Source organism: Pipra filicauda, unplaced genomic scaffold, assembly GCF_003945595.2.
Source record: "Pipra filicauda isolate LSUMZ 115617 unplaced genomic scaffold, ASM394559v2 scaffold692_size275598_pilon, whole genome shotgun sequence".
In the NCBI taxonomy this organism is placed as follows: domain Eukaryota; kingdom Metazoa; phylum Chordata; class Aves; order Passeriformes; family Pipridae; genus Pipra; species Pipra filicauda.
The window spans coordinates 218,642-238,787 of NW_024104856.1; the positions used below are offsets into that span (position 1 = coordinate 218,642).

A 20,146-nucleotide genomic window follows, 5' to 3' on the forward strand; every position below is an offset into this window, starting at 1 on the left:
AAGGCATCAGAACAACGGCAGATACACCAATCTGGTCTCTGTGCACTCACGGGGATGTAAGTCCACTCCTCACGAAGCTACCTTGTCCCAGCCCCTGCATTCAAAAACCTCCACAAATTCTCAGAGAGATGCTCTGGGATCAGCAAGACACATCTTCACAGCTGTCAGGGTAAATCAGCAAAACAGCTCTTCAGCTCTTCACCAGATCTGAGCTTCTGACACATCTCTGCACTGACATATCTCCCCCAGAACACACCTTCAATATTTACAGGAAAGGGTTGCCTGCAGTAACCAGCCAAGCAGGAGAAGTTCATTTATACCCTTAAATAGCAGAGACTGACTTCCTGAATAAGGAAGCCTTATGTAAATAAACACATTTCACAATTCAACACATGAAGTGAATAACAAGTTTTTGTTTGCCTCAGGATTAAGGCAGGTAAAAAGTAGGTAAGAGTTTTTACAATCCGTTCTGGTAGAGAATGGGTCATTGGAGAGAAACTGGTTAAAGTCAGTACTTATTTGTCTAAAAAGGCAGACACAAAACTTGCACAGAATTGAACTGAAAAACGTGCAAAATAAATAAAGAAACTAAACCACATGAATCCTTAATGGGTTGGGGTATCTATCAACAAGAATGAATAAAGAAAAACACCAAAAACATTATGCAAGTTACAGAGCTGCTGATCAGAACCTCAATAATTAAAGCTTGTGAACTTTGGCCTGCAACAGCAGGCCCAGCAGCAACTCTTAGAGGAACAAGCAACAAATACATAAACAATTTGAGATGTAAACTAAAAACCAAGGAAAATAAAAAAAGTCTTCCTGGTAACAAAATATACATAAGTAATGTAACGGGGACTAGAGTAAGTCACAGTTCAAGCTTACAACATATCAAATAACCTTTCCTTTGGAAGAAACGTCAATTATATTAAACAGTTTGTGCTCCTACCCCAAACCGAGCACCCCGAGGGACTGTTCACTGTGTGGATGCGTTTTAAGAACTACGTCAGTGCAGCAACTCCTGTTGCCTTTTTCAAATGTTTTGTACAAGAAGCAGAACTCAAGTTATCACCCAAGAGCCCTAATTCACTGTCAGAGGCTAACAGGTAACACTGGGGAATTTTTGAAAAGAAGAAAGCATTTGTCCCATGAGACACATAAAGGAAGATGTATAGTTCTGGCACCTGGAAATTCCATGGCATCCTTCCATTTTCTATAGTCTTTTCAGCAGTGAACTGAACAATTCAGCAACTGAATAATCAGTTGCTACTTGTTGTCCCTTGCCCTTAAAAACATTGCCAGTGCACGTAACTAAGATATTTACACTCCCTCCCTTCACCCTTCACTCCTTAAACATTCCTATTCTCCAGAGTGCACCAAACTGGACAGTAATTCGGCAGTCTGTAGTGTGGCTTACACCCTCTCCACACACTGCTCCCTGTCTCACACACACCTGGGGATACTGTCCTGGGAGTGCAAAGGGCTGGATCAGCCATTCCCCTACTGGCAGGATTGGAAAGCAGTAGCCCAATCCCATACTTGGGGATTCTCAGGAGTATTAAGCCTATTCTTAGTGAAACGGAAGATTTAGCAGAGTAGTACCTTTCACCTCTGGGAGCCCGGGCTATTTAAGTCACTTGGCCTTCCAGTTTTATCTGTTCAAGAATGTTCTGCTGTTCAAAACAAAAGCCCAAGTCCAAAGAAATAGAAAAACAGTTTTTTCTTTGAGTCTTTCCAGTAAAAAAAAAATCAGCTTTTCTGGGGAAGGGGAAGAAAAAGAAATTAAAAAAGAAAACCAAATTAGCCAATTGTTCTTCCAACTGAAGAAAATCTATCACTTTTTCATTCAGGTTTCACTTGCATCTTGGCCATCTTTCACAAGGGAAGCATCTGATTTTATCTGCTGACAGGGTGTAATGTAACACTGCTGCAGTGAAGACAGCCACAGAAGTGCACTGAAAAGCACAAGTGGTTTAAATAGGGAAACGTTTACAGCAAAGACTTAATCTTGATGGAGCAGAAGATGATCACCTTGTCAAACCTGTCAAAATTAGACTAGTTTATAGATAATTCTGGCTGGGAACCGACACCTGGTAAAAGTTGCAGCTATTTATTTCTATTTTTAATGGAATTGGGAGCCTAGATGTCAAGATGAATGAAATCTACAGATGCAAGTTGCAGAATAAACCCCTAGGGGAAATAAAAAAACCCCAACCCTAAAACAACCACCACCCCCGCAAAAAAAATACAGCCCCAGACAAACAAAAAACCAACACAAATGATGAGGTTACAAACAACTGTAGCCACTTTTTCACCTAGCTTGTAGGAAATATATTCCCTTATGACTCAGTCATAAGAGAATACCCAAACTAAAATCACCAAAATTCAAAATTTATAGAGCTGATTTCCACAAACTTTAATTCCCATGGAAGCTACAACCTAACTGTAAGAGAAACAAAGAAAAATATGACAGAAAACCCAGTCTGGTAACTGGTGAAAAGAGACTTCCTGCCCCAAGGAGAGCCCTCTCCAGCAGCAGAGACGGTGGCCGGTGGCCGGTGACCCGGAGGAAGTGAGGGAGGCTGTGGGTTCTTCCTGCTCCCCACAGAGCTGAGCAGGGGTAGGTGCTGGCAGGGAAGTAGTGAGGGAGGCTGTGGGTTCTTCCTGCTCCCCACGGAGGCTGGGCAGGGCAGGTGCTGGCAGGGATGCAGTCAGGGAGGCTGTGGGTTCTTCCTGCTCCCCACAGAGCTGAGCAGGGGCAGGTGCTGGCAGGGAAGTAGTGAGGGAGGCTGTGGGTTCCCTCCTGCTCCCCACGGAGGCTGGGCAGGGCAGGTGCTGGCAGGGATGCAGTCAGGGAGGCTGTGGGTTCTTCCTGCTCCCCACAGAGCTGAGCAGGGGCAGGTGCTGGCAGGGAAGTAGTGAGGGAGGCTGTGGGTTCCCTCCTGCTCCCCCTCACAGAGGCTGGGCAGGGCAGGTGCTGGCAGGGAAGTAGTGAGGGAGGCTGTGGGTTCCCTCCTGCTCCCCACAGAGGCTGGGCAGGGCAGGTGCTGGCAGGGATGCAGTCAGGGAGGCTGTGGGCTCCCTCCTGCTCCCCCTCACAGAGGCTGGGCAGGGCGGGTGCTGGCAGGGATGCAGTCAGGGAGGCTGTGGGTTCCCTCCTGCTCCCCCTCACAGAGGCTGGGCAGGGCGGGTGCTGGCAGGGATGCAGTCAGGGAGGCTGTGGGTTCCCTCCTGCTCCCCACAGAGGCTGGGCAGGGCGGGTGCTGGCAGGGCCAGGTGCTGGCAGGGAGGCTGCAATGCCTCGTGTCCCTGAGGGGCAGTGCAGGCCAGCTGGGGACCTGCGTGGCCACACCAACTCCCCAGCAGCATCCCCAGAGGCTGGGCCAGCCCTTGCAGAGGCAGCGCCTTCAGCTTTACTAACAGCCAGCAGTGAGGCTGTACCACGGATTTCCGTGCTGGGTGTACAGGGTACTGAAACACCGTCTGAATAACTGTACCTGCTTTGACATTTGTATTTTGTACTTTGCACAGCAAGGAAACGACAGCCACGCTTTCCATTCTGGGGAAGATGACCTCAACACATTTGTATGAGATAAGTATAGACAAGCTGATATTAGATAAGGCAGTGGGATAACTCCTCCCACTCTATGTCATGCCATGAACACAAGTGAAACCTTTGTAAAAATGGTCCTTTAAATTTGTAGGATAAAGCAAAACCACACAGACAAACCCCATACACATGATTAACTGTTCTTTCTTTTCAAGAAATCCCTGCCTCGAGTCATTTTCTAAAGCTCCAGACTATCTGTTTGAAACACAAAGGCAGCAATTCGAAAACTAGCATATTTGGGCTTTTTGCAAACAATTTTCAAAGGATATCTTTTTCCAAGGAAACAAACATACAGAGTTCATATATTTAAAACCAACTTTCAATAATATTCCAAGCAAGAATATAGTACTTCATAATTCCATTATATTCAAAGTACCTTATAATAAGTAGTCACAGTGGTTTTGGAAAGTAAATACCTGCCTGATAAGTTTACTAGATCTATTATAGCATCTCATTTCAAATGAAACTGCCCTCCCCTATCTCCATGAATGACCTCAACTATTCTGCTATCCCAGTATTTAAAAGACTAAAAATCATAGAAGAATAAGCTGGTTCAGATGAAAAACAACAAATACCTGTCTAGAATTTTTAGGTAACAATTACAATTATTTCAGAAGGCCTCTCTGATTTGTATGAATTAACATTAAATAATTTATTATGAGTGGCACAGAAAATTAAGTGAACCGACATGTATATATTCAATTAAAAATTTTTCAAATCAGATTCTGTGCCTTAATGATTTGTAAGTTATTTCTAAAAGAAAGCTTGAAAATAAAGCACTAAATACCAGTTATCCAAAGCAAACAGTTTAATAATAAACTGCAAACCTTTAAGGCTAGTAATTTTAAATAGAAACCCACAGTGAGTCGATTACAAAAACAAAGAAATCAGCAGTCGATGTAGCTATGCAGACAAGAAAGGGAAACCTGGTAGATTTTCCCTGCTTATGAAGACAGAACAAAAAAACAGTGTCAAAGGGAATAAAAAAGACTTACCATTCATGCTGAAAAGCTAGTTGTCAGAAACATATTGCTCCTAATATTAATCCAACAGTTGATGAAGTATGTTAATCTCTCAGATCAGTGCTTCAATCTCTAAACACACTTATACACTAACTAGAGAGAGCACAGAGAATCCAGAGAGCTGCTCTTCCTTATGAGCTCCTTGTGATGCAAAAAAATACGAAGCACAAGATACCAGCAGAATATCAAAATCAATATTCAGGACAGGGGTATTTGGGTTTGCTCATTAACTACTACTGTTCTGACCAATGCTACCTATTCATGTCTAAAGCAACTCAAAATGGCAGGGGAAAAAAGCATGCAAACACCAGGAGGGTTTAAGATGTTCTCAATTATATCAAGCACTGGTTGTTTCCATGGCAACCTTAGACCAGAATTATCTGTTGACTTGTACCCAACTAGTAGTTATTCTAAAGCTCTAAGCAATTCATACAGTGTGCTCTGTACATTATTTCATATTTCACATGCATTTTTCTCTCTTCACACACACTCATATAACATATAGTAATTATTCAGCTAAATCTCTATACATCATTCCACAGTATTTGAAAGTATACTGGTATTATTCTGAATCAGAGACCAAATAATATTCCTTTGACTGTTCATCACCCATCCATTTTCAATTTAGAGACTATGAAGATGACAGATGGACTAGTGTTGCCTCTCCTGACCATTTCAGTTATCCAAGTTGTTAATGTGTTCTCTTATGCAGATTTGGAAAATACTCGTACCAGTTCAAGAATAAAAGATTCATGCTGATCTTACTGGCTCTATGTTCAAAACCAAGCAGCCTCATTTTCCTTTGCTTTCCCACTTCAATCATTCAAAGAGCAACAAGCAACTAATAAAACAAAACAAAAATCAAAATGCAGGTTCCATATAGCTGCAAGTGGTCACAGTCAAGACATCTCCAGGAAGACTGAAAAGCATCGTTCTGATGGCTCCCACGTGTCCCTGTCACCCTGGGGCTGTGCAGCACCACTGACCTGGTTCCCAGGCCAGGCTTCACAATCACACGTGTGCTCAGGCAGCTTTTGCAAACAGATTCTAAGGCCCGTGGTGCCCTGAGTCAGCTCTGCCCTTCTGGACTTGGAGGAATTTACCCAACACACTCCTTTCGGGCATTGATCAAGAATCCAAGGCACACTGGAGAAACCACATGCTTTATATATCAAAATAACAGAGCAATGATGGCAAATTTCAAAATCAACCACTGAAAAACCCCTAAGGCCATAGACCACAAGGCAATTTATTTAAACCCACAACACCAGGCGACTGACAACACAAAGTCCACCCAACAAGCACAGCTCCTTCCCCTGCAGCAAACCCAGAGCTTCAGCAGGAACTGCTTGTGAAAGAATAGACACAGACCTGTTACTGTATTTCATTACAGCAGATGGTATCAGTATATTAACTTCCTTTTCAAATGGATTCCACCTCAAGCCTAAAATAACAAAAATTTTGAGAAGTTATTTTCCAAACTTTTTTCAGGAATTAAGAGTGCTTTTGCCTTGAACTTCTGAGAGTAATTCACGCTGTCTGCCATGTAGGTTCACCTAAAACCTTATATTTCTAAGTTGCAGTGATACAGGCAAAATAGTTGAGAATATTCAAATATCCTTATAAGACAAACACCAGCATGTTTCTAAAACACTGCTTATTCATTAAACTTTCTGTGAAATTAATCTACAACCTGAATTCAGTGACACTAAGCAATTCTATGACATTGAACTCTTGGGTATTAAAAAAACCACAAACAAACAAAACAACCTCCAAACAAACGAACAAAAACCTAAACCAAAACAAACAAAAAAACCCCAACACCTTGTTTCTCTTTTATGTTTCACAAAGAATTTTCACAGAAAATGTATTTTTCTGAAGATCTAATTAGGAGTCAGGAGTAGAGAGAAATACTCCCTTCCCTGTACTCCTTATTTTCTCTATCACTCCAGCTAAATGTGGACTTAGTTCATGGGTACCTACAGTAATTTAAATTATTATTTTTTTTAAATAATCTAGAAATTGAAAGTAAAGTTTCAGGATAAAGATTCAGAATTTCACCTCAAAACCAAAGCTGCATAGACACCCACCATTCAGCTACCAGCTCAGCAACTTCAGCTCAGAACACTGCATGCAACCACTCTGCTTAATTATGACTTAAAATAGCATTCACAGAACAGCCATTTTCACCACGTTTATCAAGAGACACGACAGTCCATTTCCTCATCAAACATGTCACATGAGGAAGCCTGCCTTAAATAGAGGGGAAAAAAGTACAGACTTGTACACAAACAGGTCACAATTTGTAAGTGTCAGTAGGTCAATACCATTTTTTAATTCATGTTATATAAACAGAAATGCTTCAGTGTTATTTTTTCAAATAGCTATTTACATAAAAAAGAGCTTCTACATAAACACAAGTATGTGTCTATTTTTACCAAGCTGAAAGTATTTTGGAGAAGTGGAAGCTCAGAATTTATGCACTTTCATCATTTATCTTCCCAACAAAACGAGTCAATTCTTTCCTATCTCATTTGGGAGACCTAGATTCAATCTATTTTAGGTCAATGCATTAACACCTTTTTGTTTCCCTGTTTACTGCTTATCCTCTGAGAACAGATTCACTCCCTACTCATATAACATTTTAAGTTGCAAGCAAGATGTATAAACACTGGTTTTCTTCATGGTAACACTGTGATGTTAAGCATTTCCAACACAGCCTATCTTCAACTGAAATAATTGTGCTATCTCAAACCCATCAATGAATCTGAAATTTGGAACAAAATTATCATAAATTACCATATTGTAACATTTTAAAATGAGTATTTAACCAGACACAAGAATTGCTCTGCAAAATACTGCATGGCTTTAAAATTAAAAATTAAAAAAAAAAAAAGAAGAAAATCAAACGTCAATTTGTTTAGATTGAGATTTTTTTGAAATCTCTCTTATTAGCCAAAATACAACCATGAAAACTTTTTAACCATACAAATACTGTAAACTGTTCGCTAATTAAGAAATTAACGCTAATGATAACCAGCATTCCTACACTAAGTTAATATGTAATAGTTAAAATCAAACAGAATGTTATATTGCTTACACTATATAGAGCATTTCTAATGTATGTATCCCTTAAAATAGAACCATGAATGATGAAAACCCCTATAATTAGAAGTTTAATCTGTGCAGCAACGTCTACCCATTTGAAAGTTTAAACATTACAGTCTTTAGTTAAGAGTTTTCTATTTCTGCTAAACTCGCTGATTTAATGTGAAAATAAAGGAAGTACTTCAGAAGCAAGAACTGGGGCGCGGGCTTGCCAAAACAAGTCAACTGTGCTTTGAAAGAAAAGAAGGAATAGGGATAAATTCTCCTGCCAGCCAGCAGTTCATGAACCAGCCCCATGTCCCCTGCCTGATGCAATGTGCTGTCCTTCACACCGATACCTTCAGGTGAGGAGTTGGAAATGTATCACCCGTCGGTGTTCAGCCTCGATCACAAACATACAAGTGCTTCCCTTAGGAGGCAAACTGAACTGCAAACATCTCTCGAGCAAACCAAGCCCACTACTTACTCTCTGCATCCCACCGGGCAGTGAATTCAGAGCACCGTGGGCTCTCCCTGTCCTGAGTGCCTTTCTGCTCCTGTGCACCATGCTTGGAGTGCCTATGGAAGAGGCGATTAGCAAAACCCTCCAGTCTCTGCAGCGCGGTGCCCGTGCCCTGGTGACACGGCCCCTCCCTGGGCGCTGCCATCGCACCCCAGGGCTGGGCCAAGGGCGCAGATAACCTGGCCAGGGAGCTGGACAGCCAGGGAGCTGGACAGCCCGGCCCCACTGAGAGCTGAGCACGGGGGAGCTTCCTGCCGGCAGCGGGGCCAACCGCTGCTCCTCCGCTTCCTGTCGAGAGAAGCTCGGATGGACTGCGTTAGACCCCGAAAAGTCTCTTCTCGTGGAAATTGGAAAGTGTTTGGGTTCTTAAAAAACAAACAAAACAGCACTCATGTCTCTAGCCTACGTTCTCGTAGCTTTTGAACGCGTTACATTTTATATTTAAATATAAATTTTATGTTAGAATACTATAAACATCTTGTTCAGAAGTAAAGATCAGAAGGCAGGTATATATTTTTTTAATTTACCACAACCACGTGTGAAAAAAACCAAAAGTGACTTATTCTGCAGTTCCTCCCTTGTTATTGAGAAATCATCGTAGCAAACAAAACCAGCTGGAATCTAATCATTAGTAATCTCATGCTTTCAGCTAATCAACTTTCTAAGCAAGGAAGTTACTTGCAACTACAACTGAATAAGCTTATTTTAATATGGGGCGGAAAAAAGGTATTATTTTCCTCCTTTGAGGAAAACCAGTCCGAAGAAGTTGAATTCTATTGTACATATAAACAAAACTGCATTATACCTTTTCAAACTGGGTTCTACTTTCTCTAAGAATGAACCAAATGCATTTAACTTTTTGGAGAATACAATTTCATTCTTTCACAAGAAAGAGTATTTTCAATACATCGGTATTTTCATACTTTCAGTATTTTAAATATTTTTGAGTACTTTCAACTGTGGAGTAAGTCTAGAAAGCATATTTTTTAACAGCACAAAACATAAGGAAAATAAAGAGAAAGTTGTATTTAACATTACATTAGTTTGCAAATGATGCGATTTTGCATGCCTACAATGGGTAATACTAAATATTAATTTTTGTGAAAATGAAAATAAATACATTAGACAGGTTTTCCAGTATATCCTTCGCACATCTATGATGTGGCTTCTTAAAAATTTAGGCTATTCTTAAGAAAGATTGAAATAACTTTTCCACAATCTGTCTCCTGCCTTACAGTCAACACGTGTTAAAGACATACCTCTCATTTTTCACCACCATACTTCTCACTGCATAGTTTTCAAATGTCAGCAGATACCCACCCTTGGACATTACATAACCATTTCATAACAGCCCTGTGCCTCAGAAAAAACCTCCTGATGACAAACTGCCCACGACCATGATAAAACAATCCAAATGCCGACAGACAGACTGCACGGATCTGGCCGTCCTTCCTAACAGGCACCGTGACGCTCGTGGGGGGCCTTGGCCACACCACAGCTTACTTTTCTAGACTCTGCTTTTAGGCTCCAGACACTCTGGAAATGTAAATTCTTTCTCCAGCACCTGTTCAAAATTTGGAACCAACTGTCTAAATGCTTACATTTTACACAGCCATTTGTAAATCCAGGTGAGCACCAGATATCTTGGAGGTGACCAGGCTGCTTTCCTGTCAGGGTCTGGTGCCTCAACCCTCCCTGGATGCCAGCTCATTACATGTGCCACCTTATGCCTTCCAGCTGTTCACCTGCTCTGTTCCAAGATCAATTATGACATCCATAACATCCCATCGGTTCAAGGCTTTGCTGCCATAAACAAGAGCTAGTGAAGACCATGAGGATGTGTTTGCCTTACCAGGGGTCACAAATAGGCAGAGGGGATATATTATATGCTTTACGTTACCACTTTATGACAGAGTAATGCTACGCACCTTCCATACAGCAATATAAAAAGTGCTTACACAACATCAAGATACTTCTTTCCCTGCCTGGTGAACTTTGCAGGACTGAAGAGCCCCTCTGGAATTAGACAGACATGCTCTCCCTGTAGCTCACTGCAAATCTTTGGGCATTCAGGAAATCCTTCCAAGAGACTTAATATTCTTTCTATATTTGTCTGTTTTCTCCAGTACACGAAGCCCCCTGGTATGATGGTGTGCTCGTCTTGTCCCTGTCCTCTCCCATGGTACTGAGCCTTTACACTACTGTCATCCTTTGCACAGTTCTTCAACTAAAACATTTTGTTTCCCTGATCTAAGAGAGCAATTTACAAAATTCACATTGCTTCACATGACATAAGTTAGAGGCTGCCAGCCATCTAGAGTCCATAGAGGGATGTGGAAACTGCCACAGAGCCAATGTGCCCAGCAAAATTCAGAGCTCTGAAATGCACCCAAATGACTAACCTGGACACTTGAATGAGGTGTCAAAAATTGGAATCAGAAATACCCGTCCTGTAAGGTTACAGAAGTGCACTGGTTTAAGTGAAAACAGGTTACCAAAAAGGAATTGTTAGAAGAGTTCCTAAAAGAAAGCATGAATTTGCCAGAATTTTACAAACCGCTGCCAGCGAACAGTTACAGAAATTCTGCACATGTAAAACCTGAAAAGAAAGTGCTGGTTATATTCGTACAGGTAGTGATACACTTTCCTAATCTAGGCAATTGCTCAATGACAATATAAAATACTAACACACTGATTTTATGGGAAACCCACATCCCACACGGTCTTCAACATTTTCAGATGAAGACCATGATTTTTAAAGGTGGAACTTCCTATTTCCTTTTACTTAATCTTTCATCTTATTGACACTTCGGTGTTCCAATTAATTTATCCACAGTAAGTATTTTATATGCTATATATGAAGAACAGAGTCCAAAATAGAATCTAAATTTCTGTTCTATGAGAGATAGCAAAGTTCCAACTCTTGCAGTCAAAGTTAACACTGAAATGTTAAGAATTTCCTTTCAGCAGAAATTTTATTTTTGCTAAATTCTAGCCACGGAGTCTTCACATTATTTTAAAACACATTAAAATCTCCAAGCAGTGGGTAAGAGATTCAACCACGAATCTGAACGTTGCATGCTCAAGGTCCGGTATTTTGATAAATATTATTTCAGTAAAAACTTTTAAGCCGCTCTCCCACAGTTTAATAAAAGCAACATAATGGTGATAGCCATAGACAAGGGCTAACATAGTGGTCCTCTAAGCTGATAAAGGTAACCAAACCATTTATACTTTTCCTGATGGCCAATCCATAACCTTGTGCACATCTGCCAGGGTCTGCTGCCCTGTAGCAGGTAACAAAGAGCACTATAACCCAGGCACAGACCTCCCAGCTCCTTGCTGAAAAAGAGTCAGGAATCATGGAGCTACGTGGACAATTTATTTTTCATCATCTCAGCTAAAACATCATTTCTCAATTACTAAGAAGCAATTCTGCCCTACCAGTCAAGCCTTAAACACGAAGGATTAGGAAAGCGAGCCCCCTCCTCTCCTGCCAGGACGCAGCTGTTGAGTAACAGCATGTCACTGTACGGTGACATTCTCCTGGGAAAACACGGAACACGGCCCGAAAGGATAACGTGGGCACTCTTCTATACTCAAGCAAACCAGGACTGTGCAAACAACGACATTCTCTAGTGTTTAACAAAGGTCAGTACCTTGAATACCTCGAGTATCTTGCAGTCAAGAACAGGAGTTTTAAGACAATTAACCGTATTCCTTGACAGAACCGTGAAAAATGGATTTATGATGCTAACAAATTTCAGATCACCTACAGCTAACCAAAATTCAGGTTTTAATTCCAAATCTTGAAACTCAGTATCTTCCTAGTTTCATGTTTTATTTCTCTAAATAAAAATATTCTATCTTCTTATTTTAAATATTAAACATAATATTAAATTTAAATCTTTCTTAATTTCACAGGAGGTCTTTATCTGCATTAAAAAAGACATCTTGTGACATCTTCTGCATATTTCTTTGTAATCTGTGGAAAAAAATAACTTAAAGAAACCTTATAAATGAATAATGAAGAACTTTTTTTTTCTAGAGGTTAGAGAAAGTTTATTTATTTGCTTTAAAAATTGATGGCTGGATGAAACACCTTTTCCTTTATGCATCAGTTATTTCAAGAATGAAAGATGAAAATACAACTTAAGTATTTATTATTTATTACAAAAGGACTGAGCAATTACTTGATACAAAGTGTTAGGGAGGGATCCTTCATTTTTAAGAGCTTGTGAATCTTGCTGAATTTTCCAGGTATCTTACTGATCAATAAAGAAGGTGTTTTTAAGTCAAAAGATGCAGCCAGTACATTTCATAAAAAGAAAACAATTTACCTGTCTAATTTTGAATTAGAAAATACAAAAGTTTATAAGCATTTAATGACTCAAATTTGTTACCTGACGTATACTAAAGAACCTAGACTGTCTTTGCTATAAGCCTGAGGCAATACGTGTGGTATTTTTCTAGTTGTTATATAAACCTGGAGAGAAAAGGATGTAAAACAAAGTATACAGATAGCCATTTTGTAACTTAACCCCCCCAAACATTTTCACCAGAAATTATGTAATTGAACAAAATCCATTTTGAATCCTGCCAGGCATGCATATTTCAGAAGGAATTATGGGTAGAAACAGAGGCAGAAAAAGGCTCTTGAAAAAGCAGATGTGTTTTCACTATACATCCAGCACTATGCCACGAGGTTGCACTTCTCCTTGAACACACGGAAGGAGGAGCAGTGTTTGCTCACAGCTTACAGATTTGATGGCTCTCCATTTTGAAACACAGATTTTTCAAAATAAACACCACCAGTAACTTCATTGTTGAATAAAACCCAAGAAAGCAAAGCCATCCACTCCTGGTGTACCTTTCCACCTCCATTTTTGACTAACAAGGTTAACCCCTCCTCGAGAGTCCCTGCGAGAGCTGCGCCGAGCTGGGGCTGCAGCACTGCTATAAATAGGACTGCCAGGAAGAAGGTGTTGCTATGGAAACGCTGGTCATATTTCTATTTTGACTCAACAGGCCTCTACTGGCATCTGCTGTACACCAGCCTAACTGCAGCACACATCTAACACCTTCAGATCTCCTCAGGAAGCATACATTTAGGCTTGCATGGCCCAACAGCATCATTTACTTGTTAACCATGATGATACAAAATGAATAAAAAAATAAGTAAGAACCTGGTGAAAAAAAAAGAAAAACGTCAAATTTGGCATCTGATTTTTCATATGCAAGCTAAGAGCTCTCACTCTTCCCATCAGTTTTCTTGTCAAAATTTGACAAATTCATCATCTAAGATGATGCGATTTTCGATGTGCACATACCACGGCAGCAGATCAAGGTTCCTCATTTCTACCAACATATTACCTGGCCTTTTTGAAATCAAATACCTTGTGGTCATAGTCCCAAATCTAGTGCAGACAAGAAGGGGACAGAGGTCTCATTATAAAAGCCAAACCTTCCACAAAACTGTCCAATTTGTCAAAGAGAACTGGATTTCTCTCCTAACACATCACCTTCTCTGTGCTTTTCACACAGCTTCCATCAAGGTGCTGTGCTCACTGGTGATTGCCAATATGGCAGTTCAGACCACAAGATCGATGTTTTCAGAATGAGAATACAAATTATACAATTGCTCCATAATAAAGCAAAGGTTAGCCAAGAACCATCTTTGAAACAGCTACTTTCCCATAAGTACAAGAAATCTGAAAGTACATGCAAAATTTGCTTGGTCCATGCCTTTTCAAAATCACAAGCTACTCAAATAACCCTCCATAGTTACTTTCTAGCACAATTTAAGGCAGTTTGACACACAATCGGAAGTTTTGCACAAAACTTGTTACTTTTCAGCAAAAGAGAAAATAAGTGGATTTTGTCTCTCTGAAAAACCTAACAGCAGACAAAGGTTTTGGTCCACTTAATTTACATCAAACTAATTACTAATGTTGATTAGTAATGAGCATTAATAGGTTATTGATCCAAAATGAGTAAGATAAAATGCCTGAATTAGAAGAACCACATGGACATTTTGGTCAACGTCTGACTGGGCCCAAGGAGAAGTCACCTCCAGTTCTGGCTGCTCTCCCAGAACAAGGATGTTGAAGACCCGGCTCACACAGAAACCATAAAGGCCCCTGCAGGCGAGCAGCTGCTGTGCAGAGGATCTTGGCTACCAGAAGCCTTGGATAGAGGAGCTCTGCTTCTCCTACAGTCTGCAGGTTTGGTCTGTTCTTCCTTGGTTTAGTCACTTAGCACTACAAGGAACTGCCCCATACGAGGCACGCTTGGGTTTGAAAACCCCAGAGTCAGAGTGCCTCACATAACTAATTATTACTAACTCTGAGAGATTTGGAGTCACATTTAGAGATAATTTTTGATATGAGAAACTGAGAGGAAGAGAAGAGACAGCAGTAAAATGTTCACATAAACTAAAATCTTGTACGCAAAAATTATTCACTATATTAGCAGCTACACTCTACTATCGGATCTGTACTGTAGAGTAAAAGACCAGAATACTAAATATTAGAGTAACTAGAGCCATTTTAATACCTCTTTCAGGAAGCCTATCTGCATTTTAAATGACCAGCACATTTCCTAGAGGAAAAAATGAACAAAACCAACTGACTCCACCTCGAGCTAAATATTTTAAATTCATACCTTTGTTTTCCTCCAAAACGGGAGTGTTCCTTGATTATATGACACTTAGGTTCAATTAAAAAAAATATCCAAATAAGAAAGAAAGCAAACCCAAAGTAACTCCATTGGAAGGGATAGTGCTTTTTCATGGAATGGAAGAGTATACAGAGTGCAAACTAGAATACAGTAGTGGCTTTCATAAAGTATGGTGTGAAGTACCAAACATTTGGCTATGTGCTGTAGAGATGATCTCACCACTGTACAGACCCTGTATTCCAGCGCCTCCCCCATAGACTACAGGCTACCCTGGAGAGCATCCTGCTCCCCCACTCCTACCACCCTGCTCAGCTCAGAGATTCCCCCAGCCAGTGGGGTGGCTAAAGCAGCTGGAGTGGAAAAGGGCATTAAATCCCTGCCAACAGAGAGCCTGCAGCTGGCCACAGGACAAGGGCTGCCCAGCGTGTGAGAGGGCATGTCGAGGGTCACTGTGCTCCTCACACACACTGGGCCAAGCAGAGTCTGTCACAGGAACTTGCATGAGTGCAGAGGCATCTGAAGTAAAGCTCACACAACAGCATTTCTCTATATACTGAAGTTAATTACACCACATTTACAAAATTTATGTTAGCCTGCACTTAAATGAAATAACAAATGCCATCTGCTGGTTTAAGACCAAACAAAGTGTGAGGTACAGAAACTGCAATACTGAACAATAAATTTTAAAAGTACTCAGTCATTCACGTGTCATATGTTGTATAAACACAACTAAATATATCAGATTTTTTAGAGGGGAAATAAATTCACACACCAACATCCTAATTACTGGCTATTTTTCTTAGTGAGGCAGCAGCAAAGTGCACAGATCTTACTTCCCCCCCCCCGTCTGTGATGTGTTTTAATTTATAAATTATATCCAGTTTGTTTCACTTAAGGTGAACTTATTCACTAGCAGTCTGAATATATTCTTAAATTGTATTTATATTTGGATATAACAGAAATAATTTACCAAGTTAAAAGAAAAAAAGAAACATTTCCCTTTTGCTATTTATGAAATGTGTTTTCCAGCTATCAGTAAGCAACAGGCATTTACTTCTCAGTCCACAGCATCCTTTGACATTTCCCAAGTGTTACGTTACAATAAAGGCCAAACAACTAAAGTTTGGACAGGTAGAACGGTCAGATCTACCTTACACTCTTACACTTACTGAGAGAAACACATGACTACAAATATATTTAATTTATTTTTATATTTGTTTCAAAACACAGGAAAGCAGAAAGCACTTTCCAGGATAGAAATCCTACAAGAAGAAATGCACAGTGTTTCCTCTCTTCTTTTTTATGCATAAAATACCCCACTACTTGTAATTCTCTGAACAAAGTCAAATTCCCATGGCATGTCAGCTCTGCATGCAGTATGAATGTCAGCAAAGATATAATGCCTTAATACTGTATCCTCAAGCAGCCTCAACCTTTCAATTGTATTTTCACTTTCAAAGCAAAATGATCAAAGATTTTTTTTAATAAGATCAAAAGAAACTAGTGATTCCTTCACCAGCTTACACAGAATAAGTTACAAGCTGTGCTGAACATAAAATTTTTGCTTATTTTTAGTGCAAAAATCAGTGCTTGATAAAACACAACATCTTTATTCCGAGAAGTTTGACAATTCTACGCTTTGCTTAAAACCCAAATATTTTCTTTCTAGTAAGCAGGTTTTCATTATGCTGACTAGCTGTGATAGAGCTCACTCGATTAGATTTCACAAAAAATAAACTTTTCCACCATTCAACAATATTTAAACTAAGAAACAATTTTAAATCAAATGTAATGTAAACTTTTAACTGACAGGTTAAATCACAGTAAATCTTCAAGTTAGTTTTTAATTAGATACAAGAACATCCATTAGTTGTAATTGTATTTACCTTTAATTTTCTCTGAAGAGAAATAGGAGCAAAGAATAATTAAACATGCTTTCTGAAAATCACTGCATTTCATACTGCAAATTGCTACTAAAAGTAGCTTCTCACAGTAGTCACCTCAGAGCACTGACAATCAAGCCCATCCCCTCCTGCCCAAGAATCCCATGGGAGTTTTCCCTGCCACTGTGCAGGCCAGCACACACTTCCCCTGCAGCCTGTGCACACCTGCACACTGAGCACACCTGCACTGAGCACACCTGCACTGAGCACACCTGCACTGAGCACTGTGCATACCTCCCCTGCACACTGAGCACACCTGCACACTGAGCACACCTGCACACTGAGCACTGTGCATACCTCCCCTGCACACTGAGCACACCTGCACACTGAGCACACCTGCACACTGAGCACTGTGCATACCTCCCCTGCACACTGAGCACACCTGCACACTGAGCACACCTGCACTGAGCACTGTGCATACCTCCCCTGCACACTGAGCACACCTGCACTGAGCACACCTGCACTGAGCACACCTGCACTGAGCACTGTGCATACCTCCCCTGCACACTGAGCACACCTGCACTGAGCACACCTGCACTGCACACTGAGCACACCCTCCCCTGCACACTGAGCACACCTGCACTGAGCACACCTGCACACTGAGCACACCTGCACTGAGCACACCTGCACACTGAGCACACCTGCACTGCACACTGAGCACACCTGCACACTGAGCACACCTGCACACTGAGCACACCTGCACTGCACACTGCACCCCTGGAGAACAGAGCACTACCCAGCCAGCCCTCCCCACTGGGGCAGCTCCTGCCAAGAGCTGCCAATGCCACCCTTAATCTTGTAGCAGTCACATCATAGCACAGGCCATCCTAACCATGATTACTCCAAAATAAAGGAAAAGTTTTGAAGTCTATCTCATGATAGCATCTTGCAGGCCCTTCTAATTTCTGGGAAGTAAAAACCCCTCTAATTCAGCAGAGCTGGAAGACATGTTATCTCTTGAGTTTGTTATCTTCGTTTACTTGAACCATTTTGAGAAAAACACTTAAAAGTTTGTAACTAGGCAGAGGCTTCATTTCTTCCTCTTGGAAGAACAACCATGTTTCCCTTTGAGCCAGTCTCAGATGCTCATAATTCTTCCTAACAAGCTCAATACAGAGTTGTTATTTCTGGGAGTCACATGGCATGTGGGAAGGTTCTGGTTTTCTTCCAATTCCTCTCATGTTAAACTCTATCCAAGAAAACTGCCAAAATGAGGTACCAGCTGCAATACATTGGGCAATTTTTTCTAAACTTATTTCCACTATAAGATCCACCTCCCTCCACTCTTGGGGGGGTGGGTGGAAGGAAACACATGGCATCCCATTTAAGCAAAATATCAAAATAATGAACTCAGTAATTGCAATAACTGAGCCCTGTCCTCATCTTTCCTATATGATAAAAAAAAGCCCAACACCTAAATTACACAGAAATGAAAGCCTAAATGAATACTTATCTGAAGTGGAAATGACTGCTTATGTATTACTAGGTAACCTACTTTGACATTTCCATTCCTCTGCCTCCGTGAAGTCGATACTTTCAGAAGTAAATATCAACTGATTTGTCAGCCAAATAAGGCAAATGAAGCATTATTGTAATTTTTGAAAACACTGCTGATACCTAATTTTTCTGAAAAGTTGTGCAAGGCTAACAAAGCTAATATTGTCTAATGCAACTCTGCCCAGTTCCTGGAGGTTTGTTGGGCATTCAGGATGTCAAACATGGCCAAGTTCTGAAGATGAATGGCTTTTGGGAGTCCATGTTCAATGTGATTCTAAGTTCTACTCAGTCTGAAATCTACACCTGCATTACCTTTTCAGGCACACCTTAAATCTATGCAACCCCTACTATTTTCACCAAAGTAAAATACTATTTAGGCACACTGAATACAGTTTCTTACAGAACTTTTCAGAGGGTAGAATGAATAGATAGATCCTGGAAAACAACTCAAAATATTACTTTTGAGTCCTTGATCCAATTTGGAACCTATCAAGGTGCCAAAGACATCCTAGGGCTAAAATGCATATATGGAAAGATGGGTAGGAAGAGAAAAGAGGATATAGGCAGAAGGTGACCATGAAGGATATTATTTAAACTAACTCAAATTTTGCTGCTCTTTCCTTTGCAAAAACAAAAGCAGTACTAGATTTTATAACCTGCTCACCTTCTGTCCTTTTTGAAGATTCATTTGTGACAATTACTGGATTAACTACATCTCTGTACACTTATTATCTTCAGGTATATGTTCATTAAGACCTGTGCCCATGAGGTAATGAAGAGCAGATTAAATCCAGCAGTAATCCACACTCCATCAGTGATGAAGCCTCAGCAGCTCTGCGTTAGTCCCCCAGCAGCAGCAGTGTCTGTGCAGCACCAGCCCCCTGGAGAACAGGGTTCTGCACCCAGGGAAAACACACCAGACAGATGGCAGGCTCCAAAGATATCTTAGCTCCCTGCTTTTTGTAGGATAACTCTAGGACTCTAGGACATAACCATGAACTCTAGGAACAGAGCAGCAGATTCTCATAACTGAAAAGCTACACCACGAGTTCCAACTCAAGAACAGTCTTTATCAAAAGCACCTCATTAATGCTCATCACCATCCTCCACCAAGACTGTAGCATTTAAAACTGTATATAGTTCCTCAATCTACTATTTCACAGAATTAACAACAAAGACTTGGCAAATTGCCCAAAAGCAAACACAGGATCCCAAATTACTTTACACCTCTTACACTTCCTTCATATGCATTCACTTGGATGCAGCTTATTGAGCTCCTTCCTAACACTCTACACAGCCTACACAGAAAAGTTTGTTTTACTCCTGAATTACAACAACTCCAGCTAGAAGATCAAAGCTTTATGCACTGCTGGAAAACTTGCAGCCTCATAGCCATTCATGTTGAAACACAACTTTCTAAGCAAAGTGGGTACGTATATACTCACTCTAAGAAAAGGAAACGAAAGGCTGATATCCTGGGTACAAATTTTGTTCTTAAAGCAACCACCTCAAGGAACACAAATAAGAAAAGAATACTTTCAGTAGAACTCCAAACAAAACCATAACTAACAACCCTGATAATAAAATGCTGGCAAGTCACCTACAATAGATTTGAAAATAGCAGGGCAACAAACTTAGCATGAACTTTTAACTCTTCTCCTTTTCTACAAAGACAAATTCTTCTCTATACTATTAAAAAAATGCAATTCATGCCTCATAGTAAATATTTTAATTCCAAACATGATATATGAACATCATTATACAAATATACATTAGACAGTGTTTT

General features: G+C 40.4%; 1 protein-coding gene across 6 annotated transcripts in view; it reads right to left on the bottom strand.

Moving 5' to 3' along the window:
* PRKACB (protein kinase cAMP-activated catalytic subunit beta) overlaps positions 1-20,146 on the bottom strand; it is a 68,157-nt gene that overhangs the window by 25,774 nt on the left and 22,237 nt on the right. The window contains exons 1-2 of one of the 6 annotated variants that reach the window (XM_039388868.1): positions 9,844-9,968; positions 8,207-8,298 (exon numbers count right to left, since the gene is read on the bottom strand). The exons of 1 other annotated variant lie outside the window; for it this stretch is intronic. In XM_039388868.1, coding sequence (XP_039244802.1) covers positions 8,207-8,298; positions 9,844-9,953 — 202 coding nt within the window. In that variant the 5' untranslated portion in view covers positions 9,954-9,968. Of the gene's footprint in view, positions 1-4,605; positions 4,995-8,206; positions 8,422-9,843; positions 9,969-20,146 lie in introns of those variants that run through there. 4 more of the 6 variants (XM_027728108.2, XM_027728110.2, XM_027728113.2 and 1 more) reach the window with 4 other exon arrangements.